Source organism: Trachypithecus francoisi, unplaced genomic scaffold (assembly GCF_009764315.1).
Source record: "Trachypithecus francoisi isolate TF-2019V2 unplaced genomic scaffold, Tfra_2.0 Lachesis_group4, whole genome shotgun sequence".
NCBI classification, from domain to species: Eukaryota; Metazoa; Chordata; class Mammalia; order Primates; family Cercopithecidae; genus Trachypithecus; species Trachypithecus francoisi.
Genome location: NW_022681469.1, coordinates 105,070,652 through 105,093,027, shown reverse-complemented (window position 1 = coordinate 105,093,027; position 22,376 = coordinate 105,070,652). Strand labels below are relative to the sequence as shown.

Sequence of the window (22,376 nt, the reverse complement as noted above, 5' to 3'; positions counted from 1 at the left end):
TTAATTGATTCATTCAATAAGTATTTTTTGCTGTACCAACCACATGCCAAGACCCTACCCTGTGCTGAATGTCAGGGAGACAGTGGTGAGCAAACACAGATAGGGTTCCTGCCCTCAGGGAGCTTCAAGTCTGCTGGAAGATACCACCAGTCAGCAATCTCACAAATGTGCCCTTGCAAATGGCAGTCAGGACAGCAGCAGTCCAAGGCACATGAGAACATATCATTGGGGCCAGGATCTGCTCTGGGGCAGGAGTCTTCTTTCTCTGCTTTTGAACTCTCCACTTTGAGACAGCTGTTGGTAACATACCAGCACCAAGGACCCAAATCCTGCCTTTTAAAGAATCCAATATGTCATTGGAAACAGAAGCACAAGACAGGTGTGTGCTTAGGGGAAACAAGGCCAGCCAACAGAGTGTCAGGGCTAGGCTCCGGCTTCCATGGTCCCTGCAGGTGCCTGCCAGCCACTGCCAGCTTCTGACTCTGTCTACTCCTTCCTGCCTCCCCTTGTTCCCTTCCCCCATGAAAAAAAAAAAAAAAAAAAGGAAAATATTCCCATGAGGAATCATCCTTTTGAAAGACTCTGTTGGTTCCATTAGCCAGCTACTTTATTAGCTTTTAAAGCGTAATTCACTCTACAAGCAGCCTCACACAAAAGACTACATATTGTATGATTCTATTTATATGAAAGGCCCAGAAAAGGTAAATCTATAGACAAAGCATATCAGTAGTTGCCTACGGCCCAGGGATTGGCTGCAAATAGGCTCCAGAAACCTGGGAAAATGGTGATGTTCTAGAACTGGACTGTGGTGAGGTTTGTACAACTTTGTAAACTTACTAAAAATTATTGACGAATATATAACACTCCATTACACTTTGGGAGGCCGAGGCGGGTGGATTGCTTGAGCCCAGGAGTTTGTGACCAGGCTGAGCAACATGGCGAGACCCCATCTCTACAAAAAACACAAAAATTAGTTGGGTGTGGTGGCATATGCCTGTGGTCCCGGCTACTTGGGAGGCTGAGGTGGGAGGATTGCTTGAGCCTGGGAGTTTAAGACTGCAGTAAGCTATGATTGGGCCACTGCACCCTAGCCTGAGTGACAGAGCAGGACCCTATCTCTAACAATAAAAAAGCGATGTTGGTGGAGGAGGGCCAGAATGGCCATCTGACCTGGCCCTCAAGTGCGAGGGGCTTCAGCGTTTAACTGCAGTTCAATGATGACACCATGCAGAGGAATAAGGGTGGCCTGTCCCAGACACTGATCCCAGTTGAAGTTTGTCGCCTTCTCTCTGGCTAAATCTGAGGTCAAGCAGAGGGTTGGAAGCCCAGGGCCCTCAGGGTCAGGAATGCTGGCTCTTTGACGCTCCCCAGGTCTGCATCTGAGGAGTGGCTGCGCTGGCCTCAGGGTCCAGGTTGTGAATTTTGTTTATGCACTCGCCTCTCCTCTTTGAGACCTCCCTGTCTGATGCTGTTTCTGCCTCTCTCCTTCTCACTCTGCTGCCGTGCCCTCCAGTGAGCAGGTACACCCAGCAGCTGCGACACCACCTGGGCCGTGACTCCAAGTTCATGCTGTGCTATGCCCAGAAGGAGGAGCTGCTGCTGGAGGAGATCTACATGGACACCATCATGGAGCTGGTCGGCTTCAGCAATGAGAGCCTGGGCAGCCTGGACAGCCTGGCCTGCCTCCTGGACCACACCACGGGCATCCTCAATGAGCAGGGCGAGACCATCTTCGTCTTGGGTGATGCTGGGGTGGGCAAGTCCATGCTGCTGCAGCGGCTACAGAGCCTCTGGGCCACGGGCCGGCTAGACGCAGGGGTCAAATTCTTCTTTCACTTTCGCTGCCGCATGTTCAGCTGCTTCAGGGAAAGTGACAGGCTGTGTCTGCAGGACTTGCTCTTCAAGCACTACTGCTACCCGGAGCAGGACCCCGAGGAGGTGTTCGCCTTTCTGCTGCGCTTCCCCCATGTGGCCCTCTTCACCTTTGATGGCCTGGATGAGCTGCACTCGGACTTGGACCTGAGCCGCGTGCCTGACAGCTCCTGCCCCTGGGAGCCTGCCCACCCCCTGGTCCTGCTGGCCAACCTGCTCAGCGGGAAGCTGCTCAAGGGGGCTAGCAAGCTGCTCACCGCCCGCACAGGCATCGAGGTCCCGCGCCAGTTCCTGCGGAAGAAGGTGCTTCTCCGGGGCTTCTCCCCCAGCCACCTACGCGCCTATGCCAGGAAGATGTTCCCTGAGCGGGCTCTGCAGGACCACCTGCTGAACCAGCTGGAGGCCAACCCCAACCTCTGCAGCCTGTGCTCTGTGCCCCTCTTCTGCTGGATCATCTTCCGGTGCTTTCAGCACTTCCGTGCCGCCTTCGAAGGCTCACCACAGCTGCCCAACTGCATGATGACCCTGACGGACGTCTTCTTGCTGGTCACCGAGGTCCACCTGAACAGGATGCAGCCCAGCAGCCTGGTGCAGCGGAACACACGCAGCCCGGTGGAGACCCTCCGTGCCGGCTGGGACACTCTGTGCTCGCTGGGGCAGGTGGCCCACCGGGGCATGGAGAGGAGCCTCTTTGTCTTCACCCAGAAGGAGGTGCAGGCCTCCGGTCTGCAGGAGGGAGACATGCAGCTGGGCTTCCTGCGGGCTTTGCCGGAGCTGGGCCCCGGGGGCGACCAGCAGTCCTATGAGTTTTTCCACCTCACCCTCCAGGCCTTCTTTACAGCCTTTTTCCTTGTGCTGGACAACAGGGTGGGCACTCGGGAGTTGCTCAGGTTCTTCCAGGACTGGATGCCCCCTGAGGGGACAGCGGCCGCATCCTGCTATCCTCCCTTCCTCCCGTTCCAGTGCCTGCGGGGCAGCAGTCCATCGCGGGAAGACCTCTTCAAGAACAAGGATCACTTCCAGTTCACCAGCCTCTTCCTGTGTGGGCTGTTGTCCAAAGCCAAACAGAAGCTCTTGCGGCACCTGGTGCCCGCGGCGGCCCTGAGGAGGAAGCGCAAGGCCCTGTGGGCACACCTGTTTTCCAGCCTGCGGGGCTACCTGAAGAGCCTGCCCCGAGTTCAGGTCGAAAGCTTCAACCAGGTGCAGGCCATGCCCACGTTCATCTGGATGCTGCGCTGCATCTATGAGACACAGAGCCAGAAGGTGGGGCAGCTGGCGGCCAGGGGCATCTGCGCCAACTACCTCAAGCTGACCTACTGCAACGCCTGCTCCGCCGACTGCAGCGCCCTGTCCTTCGTCCTGCATCACTTCCGCAAGCGGCTGGCCCTAGACCTGGACAACAACAATCTCAATGACTACGGCGTGCGGGAGCTGCGGCCCTGCTTCAGCCACCTCACCGTTATCAGGTGAGGCCACCAGGCAAGGGGAGCAGCAGGTGGGCCGGGTGGGCCAGGCTCAGGGGGCACCAGGATTGGCATCATGGACCAGGATCCCGTAGGACTCACGACCATGGGCCTTGGAATGTCCAGACCTTTTCTCTCTCAGCGGGGCGGAGGGCAAGGTGCAAAGCTTCGGGGCAGGTGGACCTGGATCAGCCACAGCTGGGTGCCCTTGAAGAAAGTGGCTTAACTCTCAGAGCCTCCCTGCCCTCATCTGGAAAAAGAAGATGCTCATAATCTTGTCAGTTATGGCCACAAGGACCAACGTTGAGAATGGGTGAAGTACATTACAAATATCACTAATGGAATGCTCTTTACAACCCTGTAACTTAGGTACTGTAATTGTCTCTATTTTGCCAGATGAGGAAGTGGAGGCACAGAGAAGTTAATAGCTTGATTTAGGTCACACAGCTCAGACATGGTAGTGCCAGAATGCATAAAGAACCTTCCTTTTAAGATTAATGTAAGGCTCCGAGATAGCCCTCAAAAAGTTTCTGGAATATGGGAGCTTTTATTACTGCAGCGAAAGCAGACCTTGTGCCAGTTGGCATTGGTGACTTTCTGTGATCAAAGCCAGCAGTCCTTCGCACTGCTAGAGATCTCAGTTAAAATGCTAACTCGTGGTTATTTTCCTGTTCCATAGTTTAGGGGAAACAGAGGCCAGTCTGTTTTCTTCTGTTAGCATTTCCTGTGTAAAATAAACCTAGTAAATTTCTACAGGGGGTTAGATTCACCATTACTTGACTCATGCATTTCTGAAGAGCAGTAGGGATTTAGAACTGACTCCCAGTGCCTGTCACCCCAGTGTCAGAGTGTAAATTGCATGGGGACATGTGGTGCAGGGGGCCGAAGGCTGCCCTAGCCTGGGAATTAGAAAACCTGCAGTCTGTTCTCTGTACTCTCAGCCAGTGACTCTCCCTCTGTAGCCCTAGGCAGTCTCACACTCAGTGCTACCCTCTGTCCATCTTTTTTTTTCCCCCGCCCCAGATGGAGTCCTGCTCTGTTGCCCAGGCTGGAGTACAGTGGTGCGATCTCAGCTCACTGCAACCTCCGCCTCCTGGGTTCAAACAATTCTCTTGCCTCAGCCTCCCGAGTAGCTGGGACTACAGGCACACGCCATGTCCGGCTAAGGTTTTTGTATTTTTAGTAGGATGGGTTTCCCCTTGTTGGCCAGGCTGGTCTCGAAATCCTGACCTCAGGTGATCCGCCCGCCTCGGCCTCCCAAAGTGCTATGGTTACAGGCGTGAGCCGCCGCGCCCGGCCCCTCTGTCCATCTTTTAAATGGGAAACTCCACACCAGTCTGGTGGCCCTGCCCTTCCTACTGTCCCCAGGTGAAGCTTTCATTCACACCAGTGAAAGAAAAAGCAGCTTGTAGGAAAGCAGAGGGTATGGGTAATCACGGGAAGCACGCTCAGCTCTCTAGCTGCATCAGTTAGGATTAATTTTAGCTGAGAGAGAAAACCCCAAATCTTGGTGACTTACAAGCTTATTTCTCTCATGTAAAAGTCTAGAGGTAGGTAGTTCAGGACTGGTATGGAATCTCCATGACCCTCCGGAGCCCAGGCTCTCTGCCTTGCTGCTCTGCCATCCTCACTACCTGGCTTTCACATCTTGGCCCAAGAGGGCTGCTCAAACTCCAGCCATCTGGTCGACACTCTGGCTATCAGTAAGAAGGAAGGGCAAAGATTGAGGGCATGCCTCAAAGTTTTAAGAACACTTCTTGGCTATTACTAATTATACTGCTGCTTTGATTTCAGTACTTAATAGTATGGGCAGAACTTAATCAGATGGGCCCAGCTAAAATATGGGGGAATCTATTGCTAAGAAAGTATAGATATTGGGAATGTCCAGTAGCCTGTGCTATCTTGGGCTGGCCATGCCGTGTACATGCACACTATTTCCCAGCCCAAGCTGGGGACTCTGAGGGGAAGGGTCCAGAGTGTCTGACTTGATCATTTTGATGTGGCCTAAAAATCAAGCTTTTAATTGTTCAGCATTTTACTTGTTATCAAGGTCAGCTTGTGGGTCTAACTGGGCCCGTGGCTTGTGTTTGTAAGTAAAGGTTTGTTGGAACACAGCCATTTATTTACTTACTGGCTGCTTCACACTACACAGTTGAGTAGTTGCGACAGAGACCACATGGCCCACAGAGCCTAAAATATTTGCTGTCCGACACTTTACGGAATGACATGAGCAGTCTCCTTTGACAAATGGACCCACAGCCTTTTCCAGTGACAAGTCAGGGTTAGCCCATGTGTTTCTGGATGGGGGGAGGCTGTTGGCATTTTGGGTGCAACAGTTCTTGTGAGACCTGTCCAGCATTTTGCAGGACACCTAACATCAGTGGCCCTGCCTGCAAGATGACAGGGCACTCCCTCCTCCAGTCACAACCGCTAAAAGCAGCCCCTGATGTTTCCAAACCCATGCCCTCCACCATACGAGAACCAGGTACAGGGTCTGGCTGACACATAGGCCACACGCAAAGGGTGGATGTCAGAGGTGGCTGGCCTCACGTGTCCTCCCTGTGTCCCTCATGGTCATGTGAGGAGCCAGGGGCTGTGCTGCAGCCTCACCCATGGGCTGGTGCAGGACGGGTCTGGTGGCCCCACGTTGGCCAGGCTTTGTAAGGGGCTCTTTGGCTGATTGCTGCAGTCATTCTCCAGGGCCGTCTATACTGGGGAAAACTCCAGGGCCTGAAGGTTTCTGGATCTTGGTAAGATTAATGATCCTTCATAATGAGTGCCTGCCCTGACTCATAATTTTTTTGCTGTTTGTTTCAGACTCAGTGTAAACCAGATCACTGACGGTGGGGTAAAGGTGCTAAGCGAAGAGCTGACCAAATACAAAATTGTGACATATTTGGGGTATGTCTTTCTCCAGAACACTGGGCCAACTACCTAGTAATAATACAGAGCTGCAGGGAATTCACATTCCTATGGGTCTCTGGATGATCCGCATGGATGGGCCAGGGCTGGGGAGAGCACTGGCCCAGGAGTTGAGAGTCCTGGGTTCTCTTTGTGGCTTGGCCAGTCATGAAGTCTTGCTGAGCCTCAGCCTCCTAACCTATAAAATTGGGATCCCAGTATAGGCAAGAAGGTTTACAACTGGTTGTTGGGGGATGCAAAGAGAATATAAGGGGATATGTTTAATAAATGTTAGAATCCTGTTTATATATTAGTCTGGACTATTTTGGGTCCAGAATCCCTCATCCAGAGCCTTTGGGGCAAGACCCGAAAGGGGATTCTGAGTGCATGCTACGGCATGATGTGGCCACAGGGGTCTACGGCAGTGCCCCATTTTCAAACACTCATATTTCTCTCGCAGAACGGATGAAACAGTCAAACAAGTGTGGTAAGAAAGACTATAAATAGCTCCACATCAGTTGCCAAAAGAATTGTGAGAAACTCTGGGCATTCAGAGCCTTTGAGGTTTTGGAGCCTGAGACAAGGGATTGTAGGCCAGCCCCACACCACTGGTGGCTCTGCAAGCTGGAGCAGTTGTTCAGTTTCTTGGGGCCTCAGTGGCCTTCAATGTGAATGAGGACATGGATGCAAACGACCCCAGGCCACACTTGGCTCCAGGGCTCTGTGTGGCTGTGGAACCCTGGAAGCCTGAACTTAGCTGCCTTTCAACTTCCATCTGCTGTGTTATTGAATGGGCATTGAGTGGTGAGATGGCTGAAAGGTAGACATCGAGAAGTTTCAATATTCAGAATCTTTTCTTCTCAAGATGCTGAATGTAATCTTAGTTGTAAATACCCACCACCTGCCAGTCACTGAGCACTCATGCACTAGGGCTTTGCGTTATGTCCTAAGATCCTCAGAACCACCCTGCAAGGGGGCTATCGTCATTACCCCTGTATTACAGATGGAGAAACTGAGGCACAGAGAGGTGAGGTGACTTGTCTCAGGCCATAAAGCTGGGGAAAGTAGTGGAGCTGGATTGAACCTGGGCTGTGAGACCTCAGAGCCCTGAACTCTGGTGCCTGTGTGTTCCCCTTTCAACCCAGACTGGAAATCAGTAGACAGTATGTGTTTCAAAAAATAGGGGCTATTAAAATGACATCAGGAGCCAGAAAGTCTCATGGCTGTGCTTTCTCTTGAAGTTTATACAACAACCAGATCACCGATGTCGGAGCCAGGTACGTCACCAAAATCCTGGATGAATGCAAAGGCCTCACACACCTTAAGTAAGTGGGGTAGGGACCAGGTTCCTTAGTATCTTCTCTTGGTCACCCCCTTCTGTTGTTCAAAGATTACATGTCATGATAAAGAGCTTTCATCCTAAAGCCTCCCACTAGTCCCAGGGCCATGTTGGTCAAATAAGGATACCTCTGTGTGATCCGTGAGGCTTGGATTCTGGAAGAGCCACCTGTCGTTGGTAGGGGGAAAGGTTGGCATTTTGATTTCAGTAACTACTAGCCTGAAGAAAGGACTAACTCTCACCCTTTCTGGTGGTCTTTTTGCCCCAAGGGAGTTTCCTGTCTGGTTGCAAGAGCTTGGGCCCTTGCCCTGCTGTAGATGTGCCCTGCCCAGGGGGTGACAGTGTGCCAGGCTTGGAGCCTCTGGTCCTGCCCTGACAGTGGCCACATACCTTAACCCTTGGCAGTCAAAGTGGGACCTCTCAGGTCTCCCAAGGGAAGTCAGTGATGCTGCTGAGGTGATTAAGAGGACCCCAGGGAGGGCTCAGGTCCCTGAGCTTTTGCAGAGACTGTGGGCCAGCTCCTGGAGAGGAACCCTAACTGACTGTCCTCAGGGTTTCAGGTCCGTCCCTGACAGGAGGCCCAGGGCATGGCTCTTGTGGATCCCAGAAGAAAGTGCACAGTTCCCAAGATGGGGCTGGAAGGGGCTCTGTGCTGGGGAGGAGAGTGGCCCACGTTGGAGCCCCTGCATAGCTGGAGGCTGACTGTGCGTGACTCTCTCTGCAGACTGGGAAAAAACAAAATAACGAGTGAAGGAGGGAAGTGTCTCGCCCTGGCTGTGAAGAACAGCAAATCAATCTCTGACGTTGGGTGAGTACAAGGGGGCGGAAGTATGTGGTATAACCTGCTGTGTGTGTATGTGGGCCCGGGCTGTTCTTTTCATACATCAGTATACCAGAAGGACCGTTGGGGCTCGCTGTCAGGGAGAGACAGTGGAGAGCTTTCACCATGCTGCAAAACTGAAACCGTGCCCATTAAGCAATAACTCCCTGGTCCCCTCTCCCCTGCCCCTTGCAGCCACCCTTCTGCTTACTTTCTCTATGGTTTTGACTACTTTTCCTCATGTAAGTGGAATCATACAGTATTTGCCTTTTGGGGATGGCTGATTTCACTAGCATCATGTCCTCAAGGTTCATCGGCGTTGAAGTATGGGACAGGATTTCCTTTTTTTTTTTTGAGAGTCTCACTCTGTTGCCCGGGCTGGAGTGCAGTGGCATGATCTCGGCTCACTGCAACCTCTACCTTCTGGGTTCAAGCAATTCTCCCGCCTCAGCCACATGAGTAGCTGGGATTACAGGCACCTGCCACCGATCCCAGCTAATTTTTATATTTTTAGTAGAGACAGGGTTTCACCACATTGGCCAGGCTGGTCTCAAACTCCTGACCTCAAATGATCCACCCACCTCGGTCTCCTGAAGTGTCGGGATTATAGGCGTGAGCCACCATGCCCGGCCAGGATATCCTTCTTTTTTAAGGCTGAGTAATACTCCGTTGCATGGCTATGCCACATTTTGTTTACTCATTCATCCAAGAACAGACACTGGCTTGCTTCTATGCTTTGGCTATTGTGACTAATGCTGCTGTGCACATGGGCATACAAATATCTCTTCAAGGGACTGCTTTCAATTCTTTTGGGTATATATCCAGCAGTGGGATTGCTGGATCCCATGGTAATTTTTAATTTTTTGAAGAATCATCATACTGTTTTCCACTGCAGCAGCACCATTTTATGTTCCCACCAACAGTGCATTCCAGTTTCTCCACATCCTTGCCAACACTTGCTATTTTCTCTTTTTGACAATACCCATCCTAATGAGTGTGAGGTAGTGTCTCATTGTGGTTTTGATTCTTGAGGCTTTTTAAAGCTTTTTGTATCATTATAATTTTTATTGGATTATAAAAGGAACACAGGTAATTTTATTTGGAAACTATGAAAAATAATACAAATGATCTTCTCAGAAAATAATTCTTGTTAACATTTAAGCTCAGTTAAGCTCTCTCACTTTCTCTTTCTTCCTCTCTCTCTTTGTACCACTTTAAAAAAATATAGTAGGGGTCAGACTGTATGTACAGAGTTTTATCCTTCCTTTTTCACTTCATCTCATGCCTTGAGTAGCTTTTTACTTTATTAAAAATGTGATGCCATTCAATTGTATAGTAAATACATATATTTAAGCAAAACACTGAAAACACTTATTCTGGGTTCCAGCAAGCCATTCCTGGAATGGTGTAAGCAGGTAGTTTGCTTGGTGTGAACGTGTTGTTGAGGCAGCCACCATTGTGTTGTGAGTGGGCCACACGAACTTGCTTTGTTGTGTGTCAACAGTGCATGCTGATCCTATTGGGAACAACCAACACTTTGTGCGAACCACACACTGTTCTAAGTGCTTTGCATCTGTTAACTCAATGAATCCTCACAACAACTCCACGAGGGAATGCTCTAATTATCTCCATTTTATAGACGAGAGACTGAGGTCCAAGAGACTACATAATTTCCCGAAGTTCGCACAGGTAGCAGATGGCAGAGCCATCTTACCATGCAGACTGTTTTAGCCAGGGCCTCTCCGGATCTGCTGCAGGGGAGAGAATACAGCTTTATTTCCGCAACTCTCCACCAAGATGGCCACAGCTGCAGAGCTTAGTTGGGTAACGTCCTCTTTATGTGACAGGAACATTACTGATAGGGTTTCTGAAGGTATTTCCTGCTCTTTGTCTCCTGGAAGACCATGTCTTCAGGAATGTCTCTGACCCTGCCCAGAGTTGAGCAGTTGCTGGGACCCCAGCACCTGCACACAGCCTTCCCTCCAGGACTCTGCGGACCTCTGTGCTCCACAGGAGACGTGCAGGTGCTTGGTCTCATGAGTTCAGGCTCCCAGGCTGACCGCTCTCTGAAGCTCGTGGTGAGGCTCGGTCTCCAACTGTGCCACTTGCTGATGGCCTCTGTTCACAAGGCTTCCCCTGCTCTTCAGTCTTGCATCACTCCTTGAATTTGAAATCCAGAGCAGCCCACTCAGAGGCCAGCGTGAGGAATTAGTGTCCAGTCCACAGATCCAGGGACTGGGCACAAACATCTGTCTGTTGAGGAGGAACTGAGCTGTGGCCATTGGCATAAAAGGAGGGGTAAGTGTGGCTGTTTTTGGGCGAGCTAACATTCACTATCTTGTCTTCTCCCTCAGGATGTGGGGCAATCAAGTTGGGGATGAAGGAGCAAAAGCCTTTGCAGAGGCTCTGCGGAACCACCCCAGCTTGACCACCCTGAGGTAACTGCGGCCCTGCTGTCTCCAGGGGCCAACCTGGTCCCTCCTAGCTGCTCTAGGTTTGCTGGGGAAGGGTGATTGGCGCTCCTAATAGAAGAGGGATTGCATGTGTGATTTTCCTTACTCTTGTCAAACCTTTTTTTGATGCATAAGAGGCCATCTAGTAAAGCACATTCTTTTTTTTTTGTAACTTTAAGTTCTGGGATACATGTAGAGGATGTGCAGGTTTGTTACATAGGCAAACGTGTGCCATGGTGATTTGCTGCACCTATCAACCTGTCATCTAGGTTTTAAGCTCTGCGTGCATTAGGTATTTGTCCTAATGCTCCCCCTCCCCTAGCCCCCCACCCCCCGACAGGCCCGGGTGTGTGATGTTCCCCTCCCTGTGTCCATGTGTTCTCATTGTTCAACTCCCACTTATGAGTGAGAACATGCGTGTTTGGTTTTTTGTTCCTGTGTTAGTTTGCTGAGGATGATGGCTTCCAGCTTCATCCATGTCCCAGCAAAAGACATGATCTCATTCTTTTTTTTTTTTTTTTAATGACTGCAATGGAATACTTCCATGATGTATATGTGCCACGTTTTCTTTATCCAGTCTATCACTGAAGGGCATTTGGGTTGATTCCAAGTCTTTCCTATGTAAATAGTTGCTGCAATAAACATACGTGTGCATGTGTCTTTAGAGAAGAATGATGTATAATCCTTTGGGTATATACCCAGTAATGGGATTGCTGGGTCAAATGGTATTTCTGGTTCTAGATCCTTTAGGAATCACCTTAAGTATTTATTCAGCTCAGTGAATTCTGCATATGTCCCACACCAGCCAACCACTACCCCCATCAAGACAGAGGACATTTCCAGTCCCTCAGCCATCCCTGCATGCCCCTTGCTGGTAGAGGGAGGGTTTCCTAAGTGCAGGTAAAACTTAACAAGATGCTGGCCAGCAGATTCCTGCCCCTTCCTTGTCCTCAGGATGATGCTAGAAAAGAGGGACTCTTCCTCTCTATAAACAGGGATGCTTCTACCCAGCCCCCACTTAGGCTGCTGGCCAAATCTTGAGGCCTTGGTATGTCCAAGGCTCTGCTGCTGTCCTTCCTACCACTGAAAAAGAGTCCAAGAAGGTGGGGTCAGTAGCAGAAGAGACTTCACCAGGTCTCGCAGATGGGGTCCCTTGATGGGACCAGCCTTTAGAAGCACAGCTTGCCAGGCCTCTCCAGCCTCCTGCCCATGTGCAGAAACCTGAGGCACCGACCCCAGCCCACCGTTGTGTGAGCAGGCTGTGCTGATGGCCCGGTTTTCATCCGGCCTCCCCTTGTGCTCTCTGTGTGGGCTCTGGGGCAGCAACGCCTGGGCACTGCCGCTTCAGCTGAGTACTTCTGCATCCTGCCCCGAGTGGGTCTGGGCTGGGGCCACGGCCAGGCAGAGGCTTTCCAGCTGTTCTGATGTTGAAGCTAAGATTGAATGTAGATGTGTCTCTAATAATTCACCCCAAGCATGTTCCTTCCTAGTCTTGCGTCCAACGGCGTCTCCACAGAAGGAGGAAAGAGCCTTGCGAGGGCCCTGCAGCAGAACACGTCTCTAGAAATACTGTGGTAATAGCTCAAGTCCTTTCATTTGTTTGTTTGTTTTTCTGAGATAGGGTCTCACTTTGTTGTCCAGGCTTGAGTGCAGTGGCGCAATCTCGGCTCACTGCAGCCTCGACCTCCCAGGCTCATTCAAACCTCCCGCTTTGGCCTCCTAAGTAGCTGAGACTATAGGCACGCACCACCACGCCCAGTTAATTTTAAAATTCTTTGTAGAGATGGGATTTTCCTGTAACCCAGACTGGTCTTGAACTCCTGGGCTCAAGCAGTTCTCCTGCCCTGGCCTCTCAAAGCCCTGGAATTGCAGGTGTGAGCCACTGCACCTGGCACAGAGTCATTTTGGAGGGTTTGGGTCTTAGGAATTATCCCAGGGGCTGCAGATGGCCTGGAATCTTAACAGAAAAGATGTCTCCCAATTGGAAAGGCTCTAGGCCTTTCAGTTAAGTTATAACTTAATTTCCTCCTAGAGAAGAAAATAGCCACTTCCACAAGCATAAACAGGTACAGGAGGGGGAAGTGGGCTCCAGGAGCCTGGGTCTGAGGCCTTGGCCTTCTAGGCCCCAGGAGAACCAGAAGGCTGGCCATGCAAGCTATCCAGGTATCCTCAGATACCTTCAGATGTGCTTGGTAGAGGCCAACTTCTATGCACTTGGCTCAAAATTTTCTCCCTTCTTCCTCTTCACTTGCCTCCCCGCAGGCAGCCTCCTCCTTCCCCAGGTCTTCACATTGGGGTTTGGCCTTTGTGCTCCATCCAGCTCACCTGAAGCCCACAGTCCTCTGAAGGCTTTCACCTGTCACCTGAAGCCCACAGTCCTCGCTCCCTCTCTGCACTCCAGGGCACTTACTAAGTGGATGTGGCCTCCTGAGGGTGTTTTTTGTTGGTGTTCCCTTTTTGATGGTCACTTAATGTTTTATTTTGCTTTATTTGAATTTTATTTACATCCCTGTATCATAAATTCCATGCAGGTGGCTGGGTGCAGTGACTCATGCCTATAATCCCAGCACTTTGGGAGGCTGAGGTGGGAGGATTGCTTGAGGCCCAGAGTTCGAGACCAGCCTGGGCAATATAGCAAGACCCTCTATCTACAAAAAAAAAAAAAAAAAAAGGAAAGCAAAAAATTCCTTACAGGTTAGGTGAGGGAGCTGTATTACACCCCTCCCTATCATCTACTCAGAGCCCAGTGCTCATCTGATCTTGCTAAATTACTGAGAATAATGACAGTGTCATCTTTAGGAGAGAGTTTTGACACTAGACCTGCTGGCCAGTAAGTGCATTTTAAATTCTTTCCCCTCAAAAAATCATTTAACGTTTTGAAAAGTAATATATGGTTTTTGGAAAAAATGTAAGACACTAAAGGAGGACATGAAAGTACCTCCTAAAGTTCCTCCTAAAAGGAGGAAGTGAAAGTACCTCCCGTTGTGTTTTCCAAAATAACCTTTCCTTTCTAGCCTTTTGTTCTATGTATGTTCAAAGATATGCAAAATAGAATAGCATTCAACCAGTGGCTCTAAAAATATCATAATCATGGATTACACATATTTTACATGTCTCCTTTAGGGTTTCTCAATCTTGATGCTGTTGACATTTTGGTCCAAGTGATTCTTTGTTACAGTAGGGCTGTCCTGTGTAGGAGGTTTAGCAGCGTCTCTGCCCTGTACCTCCCAGTGGTGAGGATCCAAAATGCCTCCAGACATGGCCAGGTGCCCCATGGAGAGCGAAATCACATGGATAGTAGTAATGTCAACACCTAGAAGCCCTCAAGTGCTGACTACATGCCATGTGTTATTCTACACTTTTTCCCTGTGTTAGCTCAGCCTCACAATCACTCTATACGATCTATACTATTAACATTCACCAGGGAGAAAACTCAGACCCAAAGAACTTAAGCCCCTTGCCCAAGGTCACCCTGCTCGTGGGTGATACAAACTTGCCCCGGCTGAGTCCGGAGCAGGTGTCAATGCTGTGTTCTTCTCCCTCTTCATTCTACCTCATTCTCCCTACTAGCTGCACATCATCCATTGAATAGATGTCACAATGTATTGCATCAGTTGTTTCTGATTTAAATTTGTTCAGATTTTACATTAGGATAATACTACAATGCATGCTGCAATGTGTAAAGCTTTGTGTGTATATCCTTGCACACTGTAGGGTAAATTTCTGGAAGTCTAATTGTCTTAAAATGAAACACATTTAAAATTTGGACAGGCACATCCAAACTGCCCTTCAAGGAATGATTTTTTTAAATGTTCTTTCTGTTCTATTCTTCCTAATGATTCTTTCGTCCACTGGCACAAGTGGGTCCTACCCTATTTACACCGAGGAACTTTGGTGCTTTATCCAGACCACTTCTGGTTCTAAGGGCCATTGAGAGGCTTCCTGAACTGTTAGTCACTTAACTTGGGTCCCTCACAAGTTAACTAAGAGCAAAGCACTGAACACATTTTAATGTGCAGGCTGTTTCAGGTCTTCAAACTGACTTGGAATAACACACTGTCAGTGGTGTTCAAGGGACCTTGGGACTAGAGGAGACCTGAGAAGCAGGCAGTGGGCCCCCATCTTTATTTTCTGTGGGCCCCCATCTTCCATGAAATCTGAGGGCTCAGTAAAAGTGGGGAGGGAAGGTGGGCTCCTCTACAGGTAGCCGGGCTAAGAAATAGGAGCCTGGGTACAGGATTTGCATTAGAAATGAGTCCCATTGACCTTCCGTGCAGCTGACAGGCTGGGCTTGGAGCCTGGCTGTTTTCTGGGTTCTCAGGGTGATCGTCTGTGTAGCTGGAGAGCCTTGGGCTGGGTTCCTGCTCCTGTGAACTCTAGAACAATGTCTGCCAAGTAGGCTCTCTTGAGTAAATACTTCCTTTTTTTTTCCCTAGGCTGACCCAAAATGAACTCGACGATGAAGTGGCAGAGAGTTTGGCAGAAATGTTGAAAGTCAACCAGACGTTAAAGCATTTATGGTAACTCAGAGAGCCTTAGAATTTCAGACTGTGTTGCTTTTCAAAAGTATTTTTTGAGATAAAATTTACATACTGTAAAATTCACTCTCTTAAAGTATACAATTCAGAGGTTTTTAGTGCAACCATCACCACCTAATTCTAGAACATTTTTACTTCCCCTCCCCACTCCAAAAAGCCCCTGTATCCATTAAGCAGTCACTCCCTATCTTTCTCCTTCCCAGACCCTGGCAACCACTAATCCGCTTTCTGTCTCTATGGATTTGCCTACTCTGGGCATTTCACATAAATGGAATCAAGCAATATGTGACCTTTTGTCTCTGTGTTCTAGCATGTTTCATTCCTTTTTATGGCTAAATGATAATTCACTCTAAGGAAATTTTGCAGTTTATTAATCAGTTGATGGGACATTTGGGTTGTTTCTACTTTTTGACTATTATGCATAATGCTACTGTGAACACTCCTGTTCATGCTTTTGGGTGAACATATGTTTTCATCTCTTTTGGGAATATACCTGGAAACAGAATTTCTGGGTCATATGGCAATTCTGTAACTTTTTGAGGAACCACCAAACTGTTTTCTAAAGTGGATATACTATTTTATATTCTCACCAGCAACATATGTGGGTTCCAATTTCTCCACATCCTCACCAACACTTGTTATTGTCCATCTTTTAAAATCTAGTTATACTAGTGGGTGTAAAGTAATACTGTGGTTTTGATTTGCATTTCCCTGATGACAACAATGTTGAATGTCTTTTTATGTGCCTACTGGGCATCTGTATTGCTTCTTTGGAGAAATGTCTGCATATCCTTTGCCTATTTTAAAATTGGGTTTGTCTTTTTATTGCTGAGTTATAGGGTTTCTCTATATATTCTGGGTGCTAGACCTTTACTAGATACAGGTTTTGCAAGTATTTTCTTTCTTTCTGTGGAGTTTTTCCTCTTTCTCGATAGTGACCTTTGAAGAACAAAAATTTTTCACTTTTTTTTTTTTTTGAGATGGAGTCTTGTTCTTGTCACCCAGGCTGGAATGCAGTGGCACGATCTCAGCTCTCTGCAACCTCCACCTCCTGGGTTCAAGTGATTCTTCTGCCTCAGCCTCCTGAGTAGTTGGGATTAGAGGCATGAGCCACCACGCCTGTCTTATTTTGTATTTTTAGTAGAGATGGGGGTTTCACCATTTAGGCCCAGGCTGGTCTCGAACTCCTGACCTCAGGTGATCCGCCTGCCTCAGCCTCCCAAAGTGCTGGGATTATAGGCGAGAAGCCACTGCACCCTGCCAATAGTTTTTAATTTTGATGAAGTCCAATTTATCTATTTTTTTCTTTGGTTGCTTGTGCTTTCACTGTCTTATCTAAGAAATGATCGCCTAATCCAAGATCGCAAAGATCTCCACACAAGTTTTCTGTTCAGTGTTATAATTGTTTCCCCTCACATATAGGTCTGCAATCCATTTTGAGTTGATTTTTGTGTATAGTGTAAAGTGAGGGTTAGCCTCATTCTCTTGCACGTGGATATCCAGCTGTCCCGGCAGCACCACGTGTTGAACAGATTATCTTTTCCTATTGAATGGCCCTGACACCCTTGTCAGAAATCAATTGACCATAGATGTATGGGTTTATTTCTGAATTCTATGTTCTGGTCCATTGATTTATATGTCTCTCCTATGCCACGACCACTGCTGTAGCTTTGTAGTACATTTTGAAATCAGGAGGTGTGAGTTCCATTTGTTCTTCTTTCTCAAGAATGTTTAGACCATTCCAGGTTCTTTGCATTTCTTATGAATTCAGACTCACCTTGTCAATTTCTGCAAAAAGACTAGACTCTGCTACATATTGGTTTTTCTTTGCTTTTAGCTTGCAAAATTATTTGATCCCATTCCCTAAGTGCAGGCCAGCCTCTCTAGGGAGAGCAGAGCTAGGACAGGGCCAGAAAGATGGTCTCGGCTGCTTTGTGCATTCCCAAACTGCACTGGCCCTAGTGAAGGCAGCCCGAGTGGGTGGATGTGCCTGGACACTGCAGGCTTTTTAGGGGCATTAGGTGCTCTCCTTCCTGGCCTCCTACCAAGTCTTGGTTGGAGGCTGCTTTTCCTGCCTTCAACAAAGCCTAAGTGGTGACTGGAAAACAGCAGAGTGTTACTGAATATAGAACTCGGTGCCCACTTCCTGGTTCTATTTTTGTCCCTTTTGAAAGGGAAGGTCATCACCTCTGCCACTGAACCCAGGGGCCCTAGCCCTTGTGGGATATGGCTGGGAGTACCAGGTCCTGGCTACAGCCCAGCCACCAGTGGTCCCGTGTGCTTGGGCAGTAAGAGTGACAAGAGCTCCCTTCCCCTGGATACTGTGCCTAATACACACCCTCCTCTTGAAATCTCACACACCCAGTAGATGGGGGGCACTCTTACAGTTATTCTCATTTGACAGATGACACAACTGAGGCACAGACAGATACGTTTATTTCTTCAAGGTTCTGTAGCTGAAGAGTGAGGAGGGAGGGTTTAAGAGTAGCTGCAACTGCTCTGCGATACTGCCTCTCCCGAGGGAGTCCTCTTCACTCACGATAGCATAGGGCCCTCGTCTTCCTGGTAAGAGCTTCCTTCTTGGGTTAGTGCCAGGATTTCTAGGGGTCAGGTTTAGCAGGAGCCTATTCTACAAACAGCCAGGAGCAGGGAATGACTCTGTGATGAAGTGGAGACACCACAGCCTTTTGATGCATTTATTTCCTGGTTGGGTTGGAAGCATAGCTGCCCGGGGGAGCATTTCAGGAGAGGCCCGGCTTCCTAGCGATTGCTGAAACCTTTGTTTCATTTGAATCACTGCTACCCAGAACAATGGGGTGCATTCTCAGAGGCCCCATTATTAAAGCTTTTCCATTGAGCCCCATGAGAACTATTTCATGGCAGCATAACTGTTTCTCCCTGCTCCCTCTTGCATGTTGGTAGCCTCTTAACTTTAAAACCTGCCTTGCCTTTCCCTTGCTACCTGGAAGGAGATGTCAGACTTCCTGTTCCCATGATGTGTTTCTTAGAATTTGTTGTTCAGATTAGTGGTCTCCAAAATATATATACATATTGAAACGGAGTCTCACTCTGTCACCTGGAGTGCATTGGCGTGATCTTGGCTCACTGCAACCTCCACCTCCCGGTTCAAGCAATTCTCCTGCCTCAGCCTCCCTCCTGAGTAGCTGGGACTACAGGCACGTGCCACCATGCCCAGCTAATTTTTTTGTATTTTTAATAGAGACAGGTGGGCCAGGATGGTATCGATCTCCTGACCTCGTCATCCACCCACGTTGGCCACCCAAAGTGCTGGGATTACAGGCGTGAGCCACTGCACCCGGCCCCATATATTTTGATTATGCACCTCTGCAATGAAAAATGCAAACACACACATCTGTTCATGTATTACATTATGTTCACTATAAAAACAAACAGAAAATTTAAAAAATGTCAAGCTATCCTTTACTCTAGTGGATCTGATCTAGACAGTTTTAGCCAGATACAAAGTCATATGGACTCGGTTCTTCCCCTGACCAACTTGTCTCTTATCCCAACACACCCTTACAACTCCCTCACAAAGGGGTCAAATTTGATCCAGTATTATGGATTTTATACAAGCTATGTTCTTCTTTCAGGCTTATCCAGAATCAGATCACAGCTAAGGGGACTGCCCAGCTGGCAGATGCGTTACAGAACAACACTGGCATAACAGAGATTTGGTAAGATCCCAGCGTTTGTCACAGTAATAACACCAGTGACTGTTTACTCACCACCACTGACTATGTGCAAGGCACGATGCAGGGTGGTTTCTGTTTATTCCTCCAGCAACCCTGCACAGTAGTGGTATTACCTCTGTTTTACAGATGTAGACAGAGGCCCAGACTAGTGAAATAAAGTTACCCAAGGTCACCACAAGAGCTAGAATTCAGCCCAGAATGCCTGATTCCATAGTCTGTGCTCTCCTGCCCTGGGCCCCTGCCCCCATCTACCCTCATTGGGTGGGAGGGGGGAAGTGGCCAATGAAATGATTTCCTAGTGGAAGTAAATCCCCCTGGGACTCAGCGATTGAGAGATGGATGTGTTGACCAGGAGTTTGGAGCTTGTTCTTCCCCTTTTCTGGGCTCCGTGAGACGTTTCCAGGCTGACTTGAACTGACTCATGCTCTTTGTCTACTTCTTTTTTCTGCTTTGAGAACTTCCTTATGCTAAAAGAAGAAAAAAAGTTTGCTTTACTGTGACATTGAGTGCCATGCCACTTCTTTCTTGCCTCCCATAAGGCACAGACACTTCCCACTCAGCAGCTTCCTTAGCAACTTAATTGCCTGGGTGAGGTGGGACTGGGTGGATGCTGGGAGAGGGGCCTTGTATTAGTCTGTTCTCATGCTGCTAATAAAGACATACCCGAGACTGGGTCATTTATAAAAGTGAGAGGATTAATTGACTCACAGTTCTACATAGCTGGAGAGGCCTTACCATCCCATGGCAAAAAGCGAATGAAGAGCAAAGTCACATCTTACATGGCAGTGGGCAAGAGAGCTTGTGCAGGGGAACTCTACTTTATAAAACCATCAGATCTCATGAAACTTGTTCACTACCATGAGAACAGTATGTGGGAAACTGCCCCCATGATTCAATTATCTCCACCTGGCCTGTCCTTGACACGTGGGGATTATTATAATTCAAGGTGAGATTTGGTTGGGGACACAGCCAAACCAAGTCAATCCTGTAGCGCATGCATGGTGTGTCCAATAGAAACAACGGTCTCCGTGTTTGTGCACCTGCTTCATGCCAGGCACTATGTTAGGGGCTGGAGATGCAGCAATTAATGTGACCAAAGTGCTGGCTGACCCAACCTGAGCATGGAGGGCTCAGGATACCTCAACCCAGACTCGTAAATGCTCTGGAAACTTGTTTTGAACCTCAGAGCCTGAGACACCCCTTCCCAATGTGAAGCTTCAACCCACATGGAGACTGGCAGAAGGCAGAGCCAGTTTCTGGTAAGAACACAGGAGCTCCTGAGCCCGCTGTGGCTTCTCTAAGCTCCAAGGGGCGGTCTCACCATGGACCCAAACCCTCAGCTCAGGTGCCCATTCCTCATTAACTATGTCCTCCTTTCATGACTGCGGAGAATTTCATAGCCAATTAAAAACAAAAAACAAAAAACGGCTCCTTGGCCAACATAGGCTCCTCATACAATGTTTTTTAAACTTTGCTTTAGAACTTGTTTGGAACTTGTCATAAAATCAGATCAGTTTGGTGAGTTGCAACCAACAATATTTAAAAAGAAAGCAGAACAGAACAGAATATCAGAATGCAATGTGCGTGGTGCGGAAGTATTTCATTCATCTTAGTTCATGCTTGCATGTCAGTGGGTGTGTGTTTGCATAAGCGTTGGTTCACAATGTAAAATGTAATTCTTATTTGGGGTTGTAGACAAAAGGTTTTTTGTTTTTTTTTTTTTTGAAAAACATTGTTGGCTAGGCGTGGTGGCTCATGCCTGTGATACCAGCGCTTTGAGAGGCCAAAATGGGCAGATCTCTTGAGCACAGGAGTTTGAGACCAGCCTGGGCAACATGCAAAACCCTGTCACTACAAAAATCAGCCCGACATCATGCTCTGCGCCTGTAGTCCCAGCTACTGAGGAAACTGGTGTGGGAGGATGGATGCTTGGGAGGTCAAGGCTGCAGTGAGCCAGGATCATGCCACTGCAGTTCAGCCTGGGTGTTTTTTGTCTTAAAAAAACAAACAAGAAAGAAAAAAAGAAAAACACCATCATAGAGAACAGAGCCCAGATCCAACCAGACACCATGGCCTGTGTGCCTGCGAGGCCCAGCCTGCCCAGCAGCCTGGGAAGCACTGGAGGGCACTGGAACTGTTTGCATGGGTCTTTGCCCTCAGGTCACTCCATTTTTGCTGATTCTTATGTTTTGAGGACAGCAGGCAGAGCAGGAGAGGAAGGAGACTGCCAGACTACAGAACAGTTTGCAGAGCAGTTGGCTTCCATTTTTCTCTGCAGCTGGTCAGGCGGGTCGTAAAGACCTACAGTTGCTTTAAATTCTGTCAAGTTTCAAAATCTGCATTGCGTCCCTCTTGAGGGCCACCATTCCTACACAAGGAACCATTTGAGTAGGGCCAGGAGCCTTCAGCTTCAAGGCCTACACCTGTGTCAGGGTGGAGAGGGGACCTGGCCATCAATTCAGAGAGGGCAGGACAGGTGGCCTGGATGCTAGTCTTGGGAGTGTCTTCACTTAGTTCCCTGGCTTGTTCTGGGAGCCTCCAGAGCATACTCCTGTGTGTGTGACTTCATGGAACTAGGCTCTGAGAAGGCCGTGGCTTTGTTGGCCCTGCCAGGGACAGCCACACCAGGCCACAGGGCTGTGGTCGAGCTGGCCGGGGAGCCAGGTTCAGGGAGCAGCTCTGCTTGGAGCCAGCACTTACAGAGTGAGTCTTCTCCTTGGACTTACTATCTATACTGACACTTATTTCTACCTCATTCCTTTCTGAAAATAACTTGGAAGTCTGAAGTCCCTTGGTGAGTTCTGCCTTTAGGAACAGAAATTAGAGGTGTACAATGAACACTATAAATTATAGAAATGTATCCCACTCCAGTATAACAGCTCTCTGTGAGGCTACCTCCAGACTGTGGCTCTGGGAGGGTGGGGCCTGAGTCAAGGTCGTTGCTCCGGTCCTAGGGACTAGCACCGTGTCTTCATTTATTCCTTGAATAATGAAATGCTTGAGCATCAGGGACTGTGCTAGCACCAAAAATCCAGTGGTGAACTACATGGCTTCATGGGTTCACTGTCTAGAAAGCGAGATGCACATTTTAAAAAAAAGAAAATCATTTGCGTCATTATTTAATTACAACTGTGATGGGTACTGTCACAAAGGGAAGGCCAAGAGGGAACCTGATTTAGATGAGGTTGCAGGGAAGGCCTCTCTGAGGAAGCAGCACTTACAGTAAACCATGAAGGATGAATAGGAGCTAGACAGCTGAGGTGAGTAGGGAACA

General features: G+C 48.6%; 1 protein-coding gene across 8 annotated transcripts in view; it reads left to right on the top strand.

Annotated features, from left to right (window-relative positions):
- The window catches only part of NOD1 (nucleotide binding oligomerization domain containing 1), a 49,320-nt gene that overhangs the window by 24,658 nt on the left and 2,286 nt on the right, over positions 1-22,376 (top strand). For 6 of the 8 annotated variants that reach the window (XR_004433310.1, XM_033194863.1, XM_033194867.1 and 3 more), the window contains 8 exons: positions 1,514-3,338; positions 6,153-6,236; positions 7,478-7,561; positions 8,300-8,383; positions 10,750-10,833; positions 12,339-12,422; positions 15,285-15,368; positions 19,001-19,084. Coding sequence is in view for 6 of the 8 variants with exons in the window: in XM_033194863.1 (XP_033050754.1) it covers positions 1,514-3,338; positions 6,153-6,236; positions 7,478-7,561; positions 8,300-8,383; positions 10,750-10,833; positions 12,339-12,422; positions 15,285-15,368; positions 19,001-19,084 (2,413 nt within the window). In the remaining 2 variants the exon portion in view is untranslated. Of the gene's footprint in view, positions 1-1,513; positions 3,339-6,152; positions 6,237-7,381; positions 7,562-8,299; positions 8,384-10,749; positions 10,834-12,338; positions 12,423-15,284; positions 15,369-19,000; positions 19,085-22,376 lie in introns of those variants that run through there. The other 2 variants (XR_004433311.1, XM_033194865.1) reach the window with 2 other exon arrangements.